At 39.3% G+C, this 16,167-nt stretch overlaps 1 protein-coding gene across 1 annotated transcript in view; it reads right to left on the bottom strand.

The window, feature by feature from the left end:
- Window positions 1–3,590: 3,590 nt before the first annotated feature.
- The window catches only part of CENPF (centromere protein F), a 74,072-nt gene continuing 61,495 nt past the window's right edge, over window positions 3,591–16,167 (bottom strand). The window contains exon 20 of the mRNA XM_015450025.4: window positions 3,591–3,637. Within this exon, the coding sequence (XP_015305511.3) occupies window positions 3,617–3,637 (21 nt within the window). The 3' untranslated portion in view covers window positions 3,591–3,616. The remainder of the gene's footprint in view (window positions 3,638–16,167) is intronic.

The following is a 16,167-nucleotide window of genomic DNA, read 5'->3' as shown; positions in this document are numbered from 1 at the left end:
AAAGAGACATCCTACAAAATACCTGACCAGCACTCCTCAAAACTGTCAAACTGTCGAAGTCATCAAAAACAAGGAAAGTCTGAGAAACTGTCACTGCCAAGAGGAGCCTAAGGAGACGTCATGACTAAATGTAACATAGTGTCCTGGATGGGATGCTGGAGCAGAAAAGGGACATTAGGTAAAAATCCAAGGAAATCTGGGTAAACTATGGATTTTAGTTAATAAAAATGTATCAATAGTGGCTCGTTAACTTTAACAAATGTGTCATACTAATATAAGATGTTAACAATAGGCAAATATGACTGTGGGGTAGGGTATGTAGGAATTCTCTGTTCTAACTTCTCAATTTTTCTGTACGTCTAAAACTCTTTCAGAAAAGTGAAATTTATCTAGAAAAATGGGTGGACAATTAGATTGTGGATCTCTAAGACAATGCCCATGTTTTTTCTTTTCTTCAGTATTCCAAATAATTTTCTGACGAGAAGAACCTCCACAAATTGTTAAAGCCAATTATTTTCCCTGTCAACATGCACAAGTATGACATAGTGGGCAGAATGCGGTATTTAAGGAAGCACAGGCCCATATTAAGGAACATGTCTATCCTTGACTAGAGGGATGACTTTCAGTTAATTAACTCAAAGAGCTTCAGTTCCATCATCTGCAAAATAGAGATCAAACTATTACTTCGCAGAATTACTGTCAAGAAAGCCCCCAGCTCTTGTATCACATAGAAGACACTTAATAAACGTTGCATTTTCTCCTTTCTGTAACTCAGCTGTGTGCTCACTTAGTAAATTCTATCAAACTTACTATGAATGAATTCATACTTACCAGCCCACAATGGGGGGGAAAATCTGATAGAGGAGCAAAAGTAGCTATCATATGTGTAAGAGCCACAAATACCACCTCTGAGCACAGAGCTCAGATTTCTCAAGGGAGAAATTTTCTTCTGACCTCAAAATAGCCAACTTCAAGCCAAAGCTTCTCTCCTTGAAATCCATTCACACTCATGCTGAGCCACGTTGAAAGGAATATTTAAGTCAATTCTATTGCTCTCCCTGGGGCTACTCTTCCCACTGGCAGGACTAAGAAAGACCCAGGGTCATCCGCTTCCTGGAGGTGATGAATCTCAGTGGCCTGTGCTACTCCCTCCTGTGATTTGGATATGTCACAAGAGTGGGGCTGACTTGGATATTCCTGTTCCAAATCATCCCCTCTCTCTAGGGTGTGGGGTACAGGACAACACAGAACAATAGCAATTTTTACTTGCTGGAAATGGAAATTTTTGGATTATTTTTAAGTCTTGAAGTACAGTATTAGCATCAAGCCCGTTAAGTAGATGATTATAGAGAGGGAAATAATGATTTCTACAACGTGGCACTAATTCAGATATATTTGGTGGAAATTTGAAAAGGTGAAATATACGGATTAAAGGATTTATTTAAAATATTTTTAGGCCAGGTACAGTGACTAACACCTGTAATCTCAGCACTTTGGGAGGCCTAGGCAGGAGGATCCCTTGAGCCCAGGGGTTCAAAGCCAGCCTGGGCAACATAGGGAGACTCTGTCTCTAAAAAAATTAAATAAAATGAAAATAGTTGGGCATAGTGGTATGTGTCTATAGTCCTAGCTACTTGGTAGGCTGAAGTGGGAGGATCACTTGAGCCTGGGAGGTCGAGGCTGCAATGAGCTGTGATTATACCACTGCACTCCAGCCTGAGTGACAGAGTGGGACTCTGTCTCATATACTCATATATATGAGAGAAAGAAAAATATATATTAATATATATATAAACCTTGAAATACATAAGACAACCTGTATGTTCTATATCAGTCACAGTCCAGTCAAGAGACAGAAATGCTACCAGTTATTTAAACAAAGTGAATTTAATATAAAAAATTGTTGGCCGGGTGCGGTGGCTCACGCCTGTAATCCCAGCACTATGGGAGGCCAAGGAGGGCGGATCACGAGGTCAGGAGATCAAGACCATCTTGGCTAACACAGTGAAACCCCGTCTCTACTAAAAATATAAAACATTAGCCGGGCGTAGCAGCGGGCGCCTGTAGTCCCAGCTACTCGGGAGGCTGAGGCAGGAGAATGGCGTGAACCTGGGAGGCAGAGCTTGCAGTGAGCCGAGATTGCGCCACTGCACTTCAACCTGGGCGACAGAGCGAGACTCAGTTTCAAAAAAAAAAAAAAAAAATTGTTAACTGAATATTGAAGAATGGAAAATGAAAAAAAAAAAAAAAGCCCACAGAGGATTCCCAAACTTGCAACCACACTAAGCAGCTACCACACTCTTAAGTCCAAAGGAACAAAGGGAAGGGGTAAAAATTATTAAAAAGCAAAAACTAGGCCGGGTGCTATGCCTCATGCCTGTAATCCCAACACTTTGGGAGGCAGAGGCGGGCAGATTACTTGAGGTCAGGAGCTCGAGACCGGCCTGGCCAACATGGTGAAACCCCATCTCTACTAAAAATACAAAAAATTAGCTGGGCATAATGGCACATGCCTGTAATCACAGCTATTCAGGAGGCTGAGGCAGGAGAATCATTTGAACCTGGGAGACAGAGGTTGCAGTGAGTCGAGATCATGCCACTATACTCCAGCCTGGGTGACAAAGCTAGACTCCATCTCGGGGTAAAAAAAATAAAAAAGCAAAAAATTGGAAGAAGGACCTCATTGTTGCTAGTTCTTTAAGGGAGTACAATGAGTCTGGTGATTGTTGGGAAAATTGTAAACTAAATCCAGATGCTGCTGCTGAAATAGACTGCCACTGCCAGAGTGAAGAAGAGAGGCTGAGGGTGATGCTGACCGGCAGCAAAAAAGAAGGAGCTAGTTCCTTCTTCTAACTTTGCAGTCTCTCGAGTGCTTATTACTGAGAAAGCCAAGAACCAGTTCACAAAACAGAGACAAGGTTTCTTTCACAAAGCAAGGATAGAAGGGTAGGACTGAAGCAGAGAAAATAGATTTTTATAAACTACCATAGATGAAAGAGGAAACCTTTTTTTTTTTAAGACAGGGTCTCATTCTGTCTGCCAACTGGAATGCAAGTGGCACAATCTCAAAGCTCAGTGCAGCCTGGAACTCCTGGGCTCAAGCAATCTTCCCACCTCAGCCTCCTGAGTAGCTGAGACTACAGGTGCGAACCACCAGGCCCAGTTAAATTTTTTTAGAGGTAGGGGTCTCACTATGTTTCCCAGGATGGTCTCGAAGTTCTGGCCTCAAGCAATTCTCCCATCTTGGCCTCCCAGAGTCCTCAATTACAGGCACTAGCCACCATGCCTAGCTTAGGGGAAAAAATTAAAGCAAAGATGGAATCTTAAAAAAAAATAAACTTTAAAAGTTAAGGTGATAAGCATTCCTCTTGATCTTATTTATCATTTTTAATTCATTTGGAAAACATGTTCTTCCCAAATAACGCAAAGACAGATGGTAATCTGTCTAGAGTATATCACACATTTTCACAAATCCAACATTTATGAGGAATGGATATCTTAGGTCCTATTGTACTTGCAAAGTCATTTAAGGTAATCTTATTAAAAGGGAAAAGATGAAATACATGCAACTCACCGGGGATCAATTTCATGACCTTTCCATGATTAGATCCTTGAACTATATACCATTTGAACTTATCTGAAAGAAAAGGTGAGAATTATTTGTTCTGAATGGCAAGTAAACAAGTGGTTATTTGTAAATAAGTAAATGGCAAGTAAACAACGGCTAACCAACAAGTGGAAGGAAAGTGCTTGTGCAACAAGTGGAAGGAAAGTGCTTGTGCAACAAGTGGAAGGAAAGTGCAACAAGTGGAAGGAAAGTTTCTCTCTATCCAAGAGATAATGAGAATAGCTTTGTGGCTTCTGGGACAAGATTAATCACATGAGCATTTTCTGTGAGTGTTCGCCCAATCCATCAATTGAAGCAGCTATGGAAAAAGATGTGGTTGTTTAAGGTGTATTTAGTCTGGCTTTAACAAAAACAAACCCTGTAAGGGCTAAGTGATCTCATCATTTATCACTAAGAGATGGCCTCATTTTCCCTCCACTCGTCACCCTCCTCCTCCAGTTGACTAAATGGCCTTTCCGTCCACTCTGTGTCTTAAGCTAGGAATCTAGAAGGGCTAAGGCTGGGAAGTCAGTACATCTTTGTCAATTTCTCATGCTTCTTGTGTCCAGGTAAAAGACAGAAGGCAACTGTCATCCAGGTAATAATCATCAGTAAATATTTATAGACTAGTCCCTACATTTGAACTGGGAGTATAAAAACATGTAGGACACTCTACTGTCCCCAAAGAAATGATGAGGAGGTAGAAATATACAGAGAAATACAGCATCTGTTACACTGTTGTGCTTAAACTGAAAACCAAATGGGAGGCCACCGTATCATCCCAGGAGGAAGTGATAAACAAGGAGGAGGTTGGAGAAGGCTATACCAAAAAAGCAAGACTTACATTGGGTGTTAGGGGATTAGGTAGGACTTGGAATCAGGAAGAGTCCAAGGAATGTTAGAAATAGTTTGAACACAGGAATAGAAATGAGTAGATTAGGGAAGTATAAACCATCTAATTAGGTTAGAGTAAATGTTTGTTCTAAGGTTTAAGTAAAATATAGTGTTTTGAGAGGTGATCATGGTTACTGCTGCTTTAAAAATAAAATCTATGTAACTCTGGAGTTTTCTTCTTTTTATAAAAATCTAAAAGACCACAATTACATTCTTGATTATTCCAATTGGAAAAAAATCTATATCCAGACTTTCAGCAATTATGGTTCAGTTTTTCAAAATTAATTGTTCAGCTCTAGAGTGATCAATAACTATTTATTAAAGCTTTCTCCATGCAGGGCATTGTGCTAGGGATTACCAAATCTACAAAAAATTTTAGAGAATGTTCTATATAGCGACAATGGACGTGACAGGATAAGCAATACAAATTTAAGCCAATGCATAGTAAATAGAGAATGAGTAATGCAAATAGTATGCTTGCCATGTTTTATAGACTGAATGTAGGTAGCATGTCTGAAACTTAAGTAACTGCCACCAGGTGTGCATTGGTCTTGGACTAAGTATAAGCCAGTATTGTGCCAGAAAAGACGAGAAAGAAGAAGAAGAAGGAGAAGGAGAAGAAGAGAGGCTGGGCATGGTGGCTGACACCTATAATCTCAGCACTTTGGGAGGCTGAGGCAGGTGGATCACCTGAGATCAGGAGTTCGAGACCAGCCTGGGCAACATAGTGAAACCCAGTCTCTACTAAAAATACTGGGTATGGTGATGCATGCCTGTAATCCCAGCCACTCGGGAGGCTGAGGCAGGAGAATCACTTGAACCCGGGAGGCGGAGATTGCAGGGAGCTGAGATTGCATCATGTCACTCCAGACTGGGTTACACAGCGAGACTCTGTCTCAAAAAAAAAAAAAAAAAACAATGGATGGAGTTGGTTAGGTGGGGGAGAGAGGGCATGCAAGACGACAGCAAGCCACGGGATACAGGCAGACCCATTAAAAAGCTGGTGTGGTGAACAATTCAGGTGGCTTGGAATAGGGTGGTGTCAATGGTCATGAAAAGAAGTAAGTGGAATAAAGAGATTTTTAGAGAATAGAATCAACAATCTTTAGTGATTGCTTATATATGGGATATAAGGCAGAAAAGCAACCAGTGATGTCTTCAAGATTCCTAGGTTAAGACACAGAGTGGACGGAAGGGCCATTTAGTCAACTGGAGGAGGAGGGTGAAGAGTGGAGGGAAAATGAGGCCATCTCTTAATGATAAATGATGAGATCATTTTTTGTGTTTATTTTTCTATATTTCCCAAATTTTCCCTTTTAAATACTAATTACTTGCATGATAAAAAATTAAAAGGAGAATTCATATTTAAAATATCAATATATAGAATAAAGAGATTAAACAGGTGTTTGAGTCATGACAAAATGTTGAAATAACGGGTGAATTATTTTATTCACACATTTTAAAAAATATTTTTAATTTGCCTACAATGAATATGTATGTGAAGAAGTTTTGTTTTTAGTTAGTTTGCTTTGTTTGGTAGAAAGTCAAAGCCATACTTGGGTTCAACAACAAATAAGTCAGCCTGGTCAGGAACAGATGAGTCATAGGTCCAGGCCAAGGGAAAGAGAAAATAAAAGGGAGCAGGACAGCAGCAGAGAACCAGCATCCAAATGTCACATTTGGATGGCCTTCATAGCTGAGCCACCACCCTGTTGACATAAGAGCCAGTTCCTGGATGACTGTAGCCCTCCAGCCTGCAGAGAATAAACTGAGAGGAGTTTCTCAGAGAAGGGAAAACGGGGTACACAGAAAGTTAACATGTTCTAGAGTCCAACTTTTATATGAAATTTGGCTTCCCTGCCTCTAGCTTTATTTTCTAATGAATGTTTGACTCCTATGGAGTAGATCTCATAGGTAACTGCTGCAATCACATGAAGATTTTAGTTTTCAGCATCACTTAAGGAATTATGAATCTTTGTATTAGTGAGGATTAGTTTTGGCTTCTGAAAAGAAAACAAAATAATCTTCAAACAAGAAATTTAGTCCATAGTTAGGAGGTCCAGGGCTCCACAAAGCCACCTGGGATCCACCCTCCTTCCATTTCTCTGTTCTCCCACATACAGAGTGTAGCTCTCTTTCTCCTGGCCTAAGTTGGAGTTGCAGTCACCATATCCATATATTAGAAGCACAATGGATGACAAACAGAAGAAAACCATGTCCCCTCTCTTTAAGATTTCCCAGGAGTCCCCAAAAACAATTTTGCTTATATATTATTGGTCAGAACTCAATCACATGAGCTTACCTATTTGCAAAGGAAACTGAGAAAAATTTTTAATAAAGGCAGTAATATGCTCAGACAAAACGTGGAGTTCTGCTGATGAAGGAGGAAGAAGAAGAAGAAGAAGAAGAAGAAGAAGAAGAAGGAGGAGGAGGAGGAGGAGGAGGAGGAGGCGGAGGAGGAGGAGGAGGAAGAGGGAGGGGAGGGAGGGGGGAGGGGGAGGGAGGGGAAGGAGGGAAGGGAGGAGGAGGGAAGAGGAGGAGGGAGGGGGAGGAGGGAGGAGGGGGAAGGAGGAGGGAGGAGGGAGGAGGAGGAGAGGAGGGAGGAGGGAGGAGGAGGAGAGGAGGAGGGAGGGGAAGGGAGGAGGAGGAAGAATGACTGTTGGGAACAACTAGCAGTTACTTACACAAGCTTTGATACAAAATATCTCTTTGAACATTTAAATAAGGAATAATGTATTTGTAAAGCAGGTTGTGGAGATAGAACAGTGAAATCAAAGGTAATTCAGAAGAATTCTGCCCAGAAAAGTAGCAGAGAAGGGATATGGAAATAGGAAAATTAGATGAGGAAGACTTTGAAGGTTAAAGAGAGAAATAATACTTTCTATTTTAAGGTGACTACAGGTCATTTTTCTTGGTCCTTTAGGGATTATCTGCATCTTTTGACTTTCCTCCTAGTTGTTTCCTAGCCTATGGAAAATTGAATAGAATAAAGATAGAATGAAGAGCGTAATAGAGAAACTTCTTTTAGAAAATTAAGTAGTACTAGGGTAGAAGAATCCAAACAAGGTCCAAGGCAATACTGGAGAACATCGCTGGTCAAAAATGTGGTGGCAGAAGATAAAACTATTAGGTTAGAATTTGGGTTGAATTAATCTGATTTTCAGTTCAAAGCTAACCTCTTTAAATAAGCTGAGGGGTTTTTTTCTGTGCCCAGAAAATAGGTGAGAGTAGAAAGAAATCCAAGGAGAATGATGCAGTGGCCTCCATGTGTCCGTAGTAGTAAAATAAGGGCCTTAACAGGAAATAGCTGTTAGATTGAGGTCCAACGTCTTCCCTTCCCAGTCTGCAATTAGCAGTTCTCCGCAAGACAATCAAACTTCCAGTTCTTGAGCTGAAACTGGAACAGACCAAATGCTTCTTTATTTGGGACAGGCACATCTCACCCCAACCTTGCTTTCCTTTCTTACCCACACGGTGCCTCCTCTTCCCATCTGCTTAGTGCTCCTCCTTCCCGCCTTGTTTTGTGTTTTATTTCTTTCCTCATTGATCATCTCTCAGCTCTTCCTCACCCATCACCATTCATAGATTATCATTCATAGATTATGACCATTCGAAGATTATCACCACCATTCATTGATTATCAATTACTTGTGAAATGGATATGGTATCAAAGCAGACCAATCTTTAAGAAAGAAAAAAGAAATCCTGGCTTGTTTACCTGAATCAGTTTTATTTTATTTTGGAGACTGGAAACCAGTTAAAGTGGGAATTTAATACAGAAAACCGGAAGGCAGAGACTTCTTTAAAACGTTCATCTTTTTCAGACATTAAAAAGGTAACAATAAGCAAAGCTCAGAGGAAACCCTGGTAAACAGCTATCTCAACAGACCACGTGGTAAAGATCCTAAAGTTCGTTTAGTTTTTGTTTGTTTGTTTGTTTGTTTTTTAAGATGGAGTCTCGCTCTGTTGCCCAGGCTAGAGTGCAGTGGTGCGATCTCAGCTCACTACAACCTCTGCCTCCCAGGTTCAAGAGATTCTCCTGCCTCAGCCTCCCAAGTAGCTGGGATTACAGGCGTGCGCCACCATGCCCGGCTAATTTTTGTATTTTTAGTAGAGATGGGGTTTCACCATGTTGGTCAGGCTGGTCTCAAACTCCTGACCTCAAGTGATCCGCCCGCCTCGGCCTCCCAAAGTGCTGAGATTACAGGCGTGAGCCACCACACCCAGCCTGGAAGTTAGTTTTTATATATTGATATATCCACCAACATTGCCAAGCCCTTACTTATACTAGTAATTTGAAGGTAAATTCTTTTGGATTTTCTATGTAAATAATTCTATCAACTGTGATTTATAAAGGCTTTTTTTTCAACCCCTATATCTGATTTTTTTAAAAATGCTTTTGATGTATTTTGTGATTATTATAGAGTTCTGATTTCTTTATAAGGTTAATAAATTTCCTTTCTATTCCTAGTTTGCTAGAAGTTTTTACCACAAGTGAGCATTGAAACTTACCAAATCCTTTCTTGGTACCTGCTAAGATGATCATATGGGGTTTCTTTTATCATTTATTAGGTGAATTGTCTCAGTAGATTTTTTTATTTTGTTGGTTTGTAATAAGCCAAGCTTGTGTTTCTGGGATAAATCCAATTTGATCAGGAAAAAAAATAAAATAAAATAAAGACCATACGGTAAAGACCTTTCTCTACGGATGTGTCGTGAAAAGTTACACTAGAAGACCCCATTCTCACTATTGATATTATGGATAAAAATAATATTTTTTTGAGTTGGGGTGGGTTGATAACAATATTTTTTTCTATTTTCTGAGTTCTCTGTTACTATTATATTGACCAAAATGATACTTTGCTTTTCCAATGAACACTGCAGAGACTCTTCATTTGTATTTCTACTTGATCTTCAGTGGGGTGCAACCCTTTAATACTTTACTGTTAAATTTCTCTCCAAAGCCCAATCTTTCTGTCAAGTGGTTAGTTATTTCTAAAATAATATGGTAGGGTCCATCCATTGTTATTTAAAGGGCATACTAAGCAATCAAATGGAAAGGTCAGTATTCATCCTCTGATTTTCCCCTGGTTTTCATAAGTTGAATCTGATTCAAGTAAGTTTTATGCATAAAGGAAAGGAGTCTGGAAGAAGAAAAGAGGAGGTCTTATGGAATCAACTTACATGCCCATGAATGGTGGACTGGATAAAGAAAATGTGGTACATATACAGCATGGAATACTACACAGTCATAAAAACAAACTAAATCATGTTCTTTGCATCAGCATGGATAGAGCTGGAAGCCATTCGTTTAAGCCAACTAATATAGGAACAGAAAACCAAACAGCACATGTTCTGACTTATAAGTGGGAACTAAACATTGAGTACACATGGACACAAAGAAGGGAACAACAGACATCAGGGCTTACTTGAGGATGGAGGGTGGGAAGTGAATGAGGATCAAAAAAACTGCCTATGCTTATTATCTGGGTAACAAAATAATCCGTACACCAAATCCCATCCCCGCACCATGCAATTTACCTGCGTAACAAACCTGCACACGTACCCTTGAACTAAAACGAAAGAAAGAAAGAAAGAAGGAAAGAAAGAAAGAAGGAAGGAAGGAAGGAAGGAAGGAAGGAAGGAAGGAAGGAAGGAAGGAAGGAAGGAAGGAGAGAGAGAGAGAGAGAGAGAGAGAAAGAAAGAAAGAAAGAAAGAAAGAAAGAAAGAAAGAAAGAAAGAAAGAAAGAAAGAAAGAAAGAAAGAAAGAAAGAAAGAAAGAAAGAAAGGGGGATGTCTTAAAATTCTAACAGGCTTTATTCAAAGATATGTTGTAAAAACTTAAAGCCCAATTTGTGTAAAAGGCATACACTGCTGTGTTTGAAAACTACTAAAAAGAAGCCCTGGGATGCATGAAGAAGCTGGCTTTTAGCATGGGCTTTGGTTTGGGGAGAAGCCTGGCGAGGGAAGGAAAGGTTCTGTGATGCTGCCATTATAAACACTGGGCATTTGTACTTTATGTGTCAGTCTTCATGACTATCCCATTAACATGTGCACACATATATCTCTCCGAGCTGGCAACCTGATCATGGGTTCCCTACTAGTAGGGACTAGTATATCCCCTGGTCTTGAAGGCAGGGTAGAGTAGAGAGCTATTCCACCTGCAGGAAACTCAAGATCTAATTTTCTTAATGTCATCAAAACTTAGTACTCCTTCCAATGCCACAAATGATCATTTCTAGAAAAGAAAATGTGCAAATAAGTATTCACATTGACTGGCCATATGTTCTATTTCTTAAAAAGTACCATTCTGGGCAGCTGGCATATAGGTTTTAGGACATGGTATGGGGTGTAGAAAAAACTATTTCCCAGTTAAGATCTCAATTTCTTCATCTTCAAAGTGATAAGAAAACCTAGATAATTAAACCATATTGTTATAATAGAAGTATGAACACTCCAAAAGTCATTTGATTTTGGATTTTTGGTGATTATAATTTAAATTATGTGATGTTCAGGAAAATCACAATAGGCAGAATAATGAATTGCCTAGTTTGAATCAAGTTTGAATCAAGAGGCATTGGAAAATTGTATACTGTCTTCATCTATTGCCCTGTGTAACTCAGTCCATTTCAGAGGGTAAAATTAGGTTTCAGACAGGTGCCTTGTACCAATCTAAGTAGAATTGCTTTTCAGGAAAGACTTGGAGAAATTAAGATCATTAAGCAACTAGGTTTTCAAGGGCTCTCTTGTTCAGTAGCAGGCCAAACCCAAAGAAAAGGTAAAGAGAGTAGATGTTGACTAACAAAAAATCTTAAAACAGGATTTGCAATTGGATCAGGAAGTTTGTGAGTGAAGTAACAGGGTTTCCTACTGGAAGTTGCTTTAGAAAATAGTTTTTCATTTTCTGACATGACAAGTCCAAGGTTGGTTCAGAAGCTTAGCAAAGTTATCAAGGATCCAGTTACTTCCCATCTTTCTGACCTAGCATCCTCAGTGTCTTGGAAATGCCTCATTTCTAGTCTAAAATTAGTCAATGTAGGGTGGTTATCATAACCAATCACTGGCAAAAGACAATGGGATTACCATAATTGGCTTGTGCTAATTATCCTTTCCTGGGAATGGGTCCATATTCCCTGAGCAAACTGCTGCCCAACTCAATAGTGGGGTTCTACTGACAAGAACGAAGGCAGAAGTGACCGTTGGATAGGCAATCACTGTCTCTGCCACAGCAACAAAAAAATTTCTGTCTGGGGACAATTAAAAAATAGTTGAACTTGGTTTAAAAAACATCTCTTCATTGACTGCAATCTACACCAGATTTGGGAAATCAGTATGAGATGCTTCCAAACCAACATATTCTCTTCTTAAATGAGTTTATGACAATCTCAAGGGGGAAATAATCTAATTTTGCTACACATGTTGGAACAAGATTTAGGATGTAACTTGGGCTTCTGGTTTTCATATGAACAGATTGGTAGGCAGAATTTGCAGTAAATCTCAATAAGAACTTGTTTTAAATTCTAGGAATGATGGGTATCCTCCATCTATTTGTCCTGCCATTAAAATAGGCTATATGCAAGTCCATGAACATCTGCTGTTTCTATATGGATTGAGCCTCTGATGGTCTCATAGGTTGAATGTCCAGCCTCTGAAAAAACTAGTTGGGCAGAGCCAAGATGTAGCTCAAGGATATGGTCAAGTCTTGGCTTTTCTGGAAGGAAAATTGTCTCCACACTCACCACACCTGTTTACAAACCAGAGCATTGGCACTTCTTTCCTTCCCCACCTGTTTATGGTTCCAAGGAAAGTGACCGCCATGCTTCTGTGTAGGCATACAATGTAGGCTGTGCATAAATAGCACAGAGGGAACAAAGCATTGTGGGTGAACACAGGGCACCCTCATGACCCTCTGCTGGTCTAAATCCAAGAAGATGACCGTTAAAACAACAAACAGATGGTATCCAGGACAAATAACACCCTCATGTGAACTGCCCAAGGAGTCAGGGTCTAGCAGGAGGGAGTGGGCACCCGGCCAGCAAATGCTCTGTTAGATAACACAGCTGTGATTTCAACACCGAGAGGATCTGTTCACATTTAAAACTCAGAAATATCCCAGTGTTTCGCTAGAAAGTCTGTAACTGTAGAAAGCTGCTCATTTTTCCACACTCTTGCAAAAGCAGTGTTGGAGAAAACAAAAGTAGGAGAAGCGAAATTTCTTATTATTACAATAGTGTAATTTTTGCTAGGAACCTGGATGCCAAATCAAAAGGTTAAATGAAGCAAATTTTCCTTAGGCGTGGAGTTGACCGAAGCCCTAATAGGAGGAAACTTCCCTTATTGAGCTCAGAATTGGGTTCTGAAAAGAACCTGCCAGGCTGGTAGTTTTCCTCCTAGATCAAATCCCTTTACTCTCTACTGGGAAGGTGTACGGTCATATATGAAGAACTTTGTGCTGCGGTCCAAGACTAGAGCCCTCAGTTTTGTTTTGACACAAACTTAACCTCATTGGGTCCCTTCTTAAATTAGGACCCACTTGACAGGATTATTAAATATCAAATGAGATAAAGCATTTGAAATGTCAAGCATTTGGTTTGGCAAATAGGGTATTTTTATACATTATTCTCTGGTCATCCTCAAGACATCCTAGAAAAGGAGGAATAACAAAGTATAGTAATCTTACTCATCTGCCACCATCTTTGAACTGAGGGGACGGAGGCTGGTGGAAATTTTGGGGGCTGAAAGTCAACTTGCAAGTCAACAAAAGTGTATGAAGCTTGGCGATGTGTATTTCCTTGTGATTTCCTAAAACATCAAAATGTTAAGTAGTTTAACAAACCACTTAAATTTACACACACAAATACACCAGCATTACATAAAACTGGCATTTCCTGCAGCATTAGAATCAACATAAAAACTATCACTTTCCCTTTCAGACTGGGAGCAGCTTCTGGTCTAGAAATGTGGTGGACGGGACTCTACATCTCGATTTCTCCATCCTGAGACTGCTAAACCATTCCTGTCCAGTACCACAAAATGGAAAGGGAAGAGTGGGATACATCGGGAAGACAGTTGAGGGGTAAAAAATTGAGTTTATGGCAACTTCATTCTTAAACTACACTTTTCCAAAGAAACAATGTTATCAATGAAGGTTCCGTATGGTTGAAATAAACTTAATTGTCATTTTAACATAGTAAGAGTTAACTTGGCTTCCTGGGCTTAAACTTAGGCACAACTTACAATGTTGTTTCTACAAGGAAATGTATTCTGAGTTCCAAACAACTAATTTATATTTGCACTTCAGGAGCACAACCCACTTGTAAATAAAATTGTAGTGATTGTTTTCTTCAGATATTTTAAATGACCCAAGCAAACAAAAGCTAAAATCCTGTGAACGGTTCATTTGCAAGATCATTAATTGAATGATATGTGCAAATCTATAGTGATTAAACTCATTTGCAAAATAAGCATTATGGTATTGACATTAGTGAAGATTTCAGATCAGAACTTGACCTGAGAGAAATTATGTGTAATTATCTCTGTACAGAATAACCAACATCCTTTTGAGTGTAAAATCATAAGTGTAAAGTATTAACAAATTAATCATCATGACAACTCCAAGAGGTATTATTATTTATATCCAATTTTAACAATAAAGAAACTGAGGCCAGGCGTGGTGGCTCATGCCTGTAATCCCAGCAGTTTGGTAGGACAAGGCAGACGGATCAACTGAGGCCAGGAGTTCAAGACCAGCCTGGCCAATATGGTGAAACCCCATCTCTACTAAAAATACAAAAATTAGCCTGGCATGGTGGTGCACTCCTGTAGTCCCAGCTACTAGGGAGGCTGAGGCAGGAGAATCGCTTGAACCCAGGAGGTGGAGGTTACAGTGAGCCAAGATTGCACTACTGCACTCCAGCCTGGGCAACAGAGCAAGACTCTGTCAAGAAAGAAAAGAAAAGAAAAGAAAAGAAAAGAAAAGAAAAGAAAAGAAAAGAAAAGAAAAGAAAAGAAAAGAGAGAGAGAGAAAGAAAGAAGAGAGAAAGAAAGAAGAGAGAGAGAAAGAAAGAAAAGAAAAGAAAAGAAAAGAAAGAAAGAAAGAAAGAAAGAAAGAAAGAAAGAAAGAAAGAAAGAAAGAAAGAGAAAGAAAGAAAGAAAGAAAGAAAGAAAGAAAGAAAGAAAGAAAGAAAGAAAGAAAGAAAGAAAGAAAGAAAGAAAGAAAGAAAGAAAGAGAGGGAGGGAGGTACAGAGAATTAAGTAATTTGTCCAAGGTCAAATGGGACCCCAAGGCATTTTGACACCTTTCACTTTTAATGTCTACATTATATTAAACATTTGAATTTGAAATATTTTGTATTTGGTTTTCCAAACCAAACTTCTTTAAATATATAACTTCCACTTTTTAGATACAGGCAGTACATGTGCAGGTTTGTTACATGGGTATATCTCATAAATGCTGAGGTTTGGGGTATGACCGATCCCATCATCAAAGTAGTGAGCATAGCACCCAATAGTTTTTCAGCTCTTGGTCCCCCATTTCTCCTTCCCCCATCTAGTAGTCCTCAGTGTCTATTGTTCCCATCTTTATGTCCATGTGTACCCAATATTTAGTTCCAACATAAAAGTGAGAACCTGTGGCATTTGGTTTCCTGAGTTAATTTGCTTAGGATAATGACCTCCAGTTGTATCCATGTTGCTGCAAAGTACATGATTTAATTTTTATTTATGGCATCATAGTATTCCATGGGGTATATGTAGCACATTTTCTATATCCAATCCACTATTGATGGGCACCTAGGTTGATTCCATGTCTTTGCTATTGTGAATAGTGCTGTAATGAATATAGGAGTGCATTTGTCTTTTTGGCAGAATGATTTATCTGCCTTTGGGTATATACCCAGTAATGGGATTGCTGGGTAGAATGGTAGTTCTATTTTAAGTTCTTTGAGAAATCTCCAAACCACTTTCCAGAGTGGCTGAATTAATTTGCATTCCCACCATCACTGTATAGGCATTCCCTTTTCACCACAACCTTGTCAGCATGTTAATTTTTGATGTTTTAATAATACCCATTCTGACTGGTGCGAGATGGTGTCTTATTGTGGTTTTGATTTGTATTTCTCTGATGATTGGTGATGTTGAGCATTTTTTCATGTTTGTTGGTCACCTGTATGTCTCCTTTTGAGAAGTGTCTGTTCATGCCCACTTTTTAATGGGGTTTCTTTGTTGAATTGCCAAAAAAGACTCTTTGAAAGGATTTACCTCTACATAAATAATGCTTATGTATTCAGTTAGTAGACAACTTTTAGTTAGTAGACAACTTTTAGCAGTTAAAATGTATAGCTAGTCCCATTTTACGTTTTTGAAATTAAATGTAAGGTAACCCAAATCAGATGCAGACAGCCTAGATATCTTCATTGCCATTGCACATAGAAAGTGGAAAAGCTACTTAATATCCCCTGAAAATCTATACTATCAGAATTATCCTGGAAAAGCCTGCTTCCAGAGAAGTGGCAGGATAAACAAGAAAGAGAATGGGCTTTGTATTTGCAAAGCTGAGGTCGAAACTCAACTCTGCTACTTCCTGGGCCAAATACTCTAAGCCTATTTTATCTTGTTTGATGAGATACTCTTCATTTTGCAAGGTTTCAGGGAGACACACAATTATC

Source organism: Macaca fascicularis, chromosome 1, assembly GCF_037993035.2.
Source record: "Macaca fascicularis isolate 582-1 chromosome 1, T2T-MFA8v1.1".
NCBI classification, from domain to species: Eukaryota; Metazoa; Chordata; class Mammalia; order Primates; family Cercopithecidae; genus Macaca; species Macaca fascicularis.
Note: the sequence above shows the minus strand (reverse complement) of the source record. Positions and strands in the feature narration are given on the sequence as shown.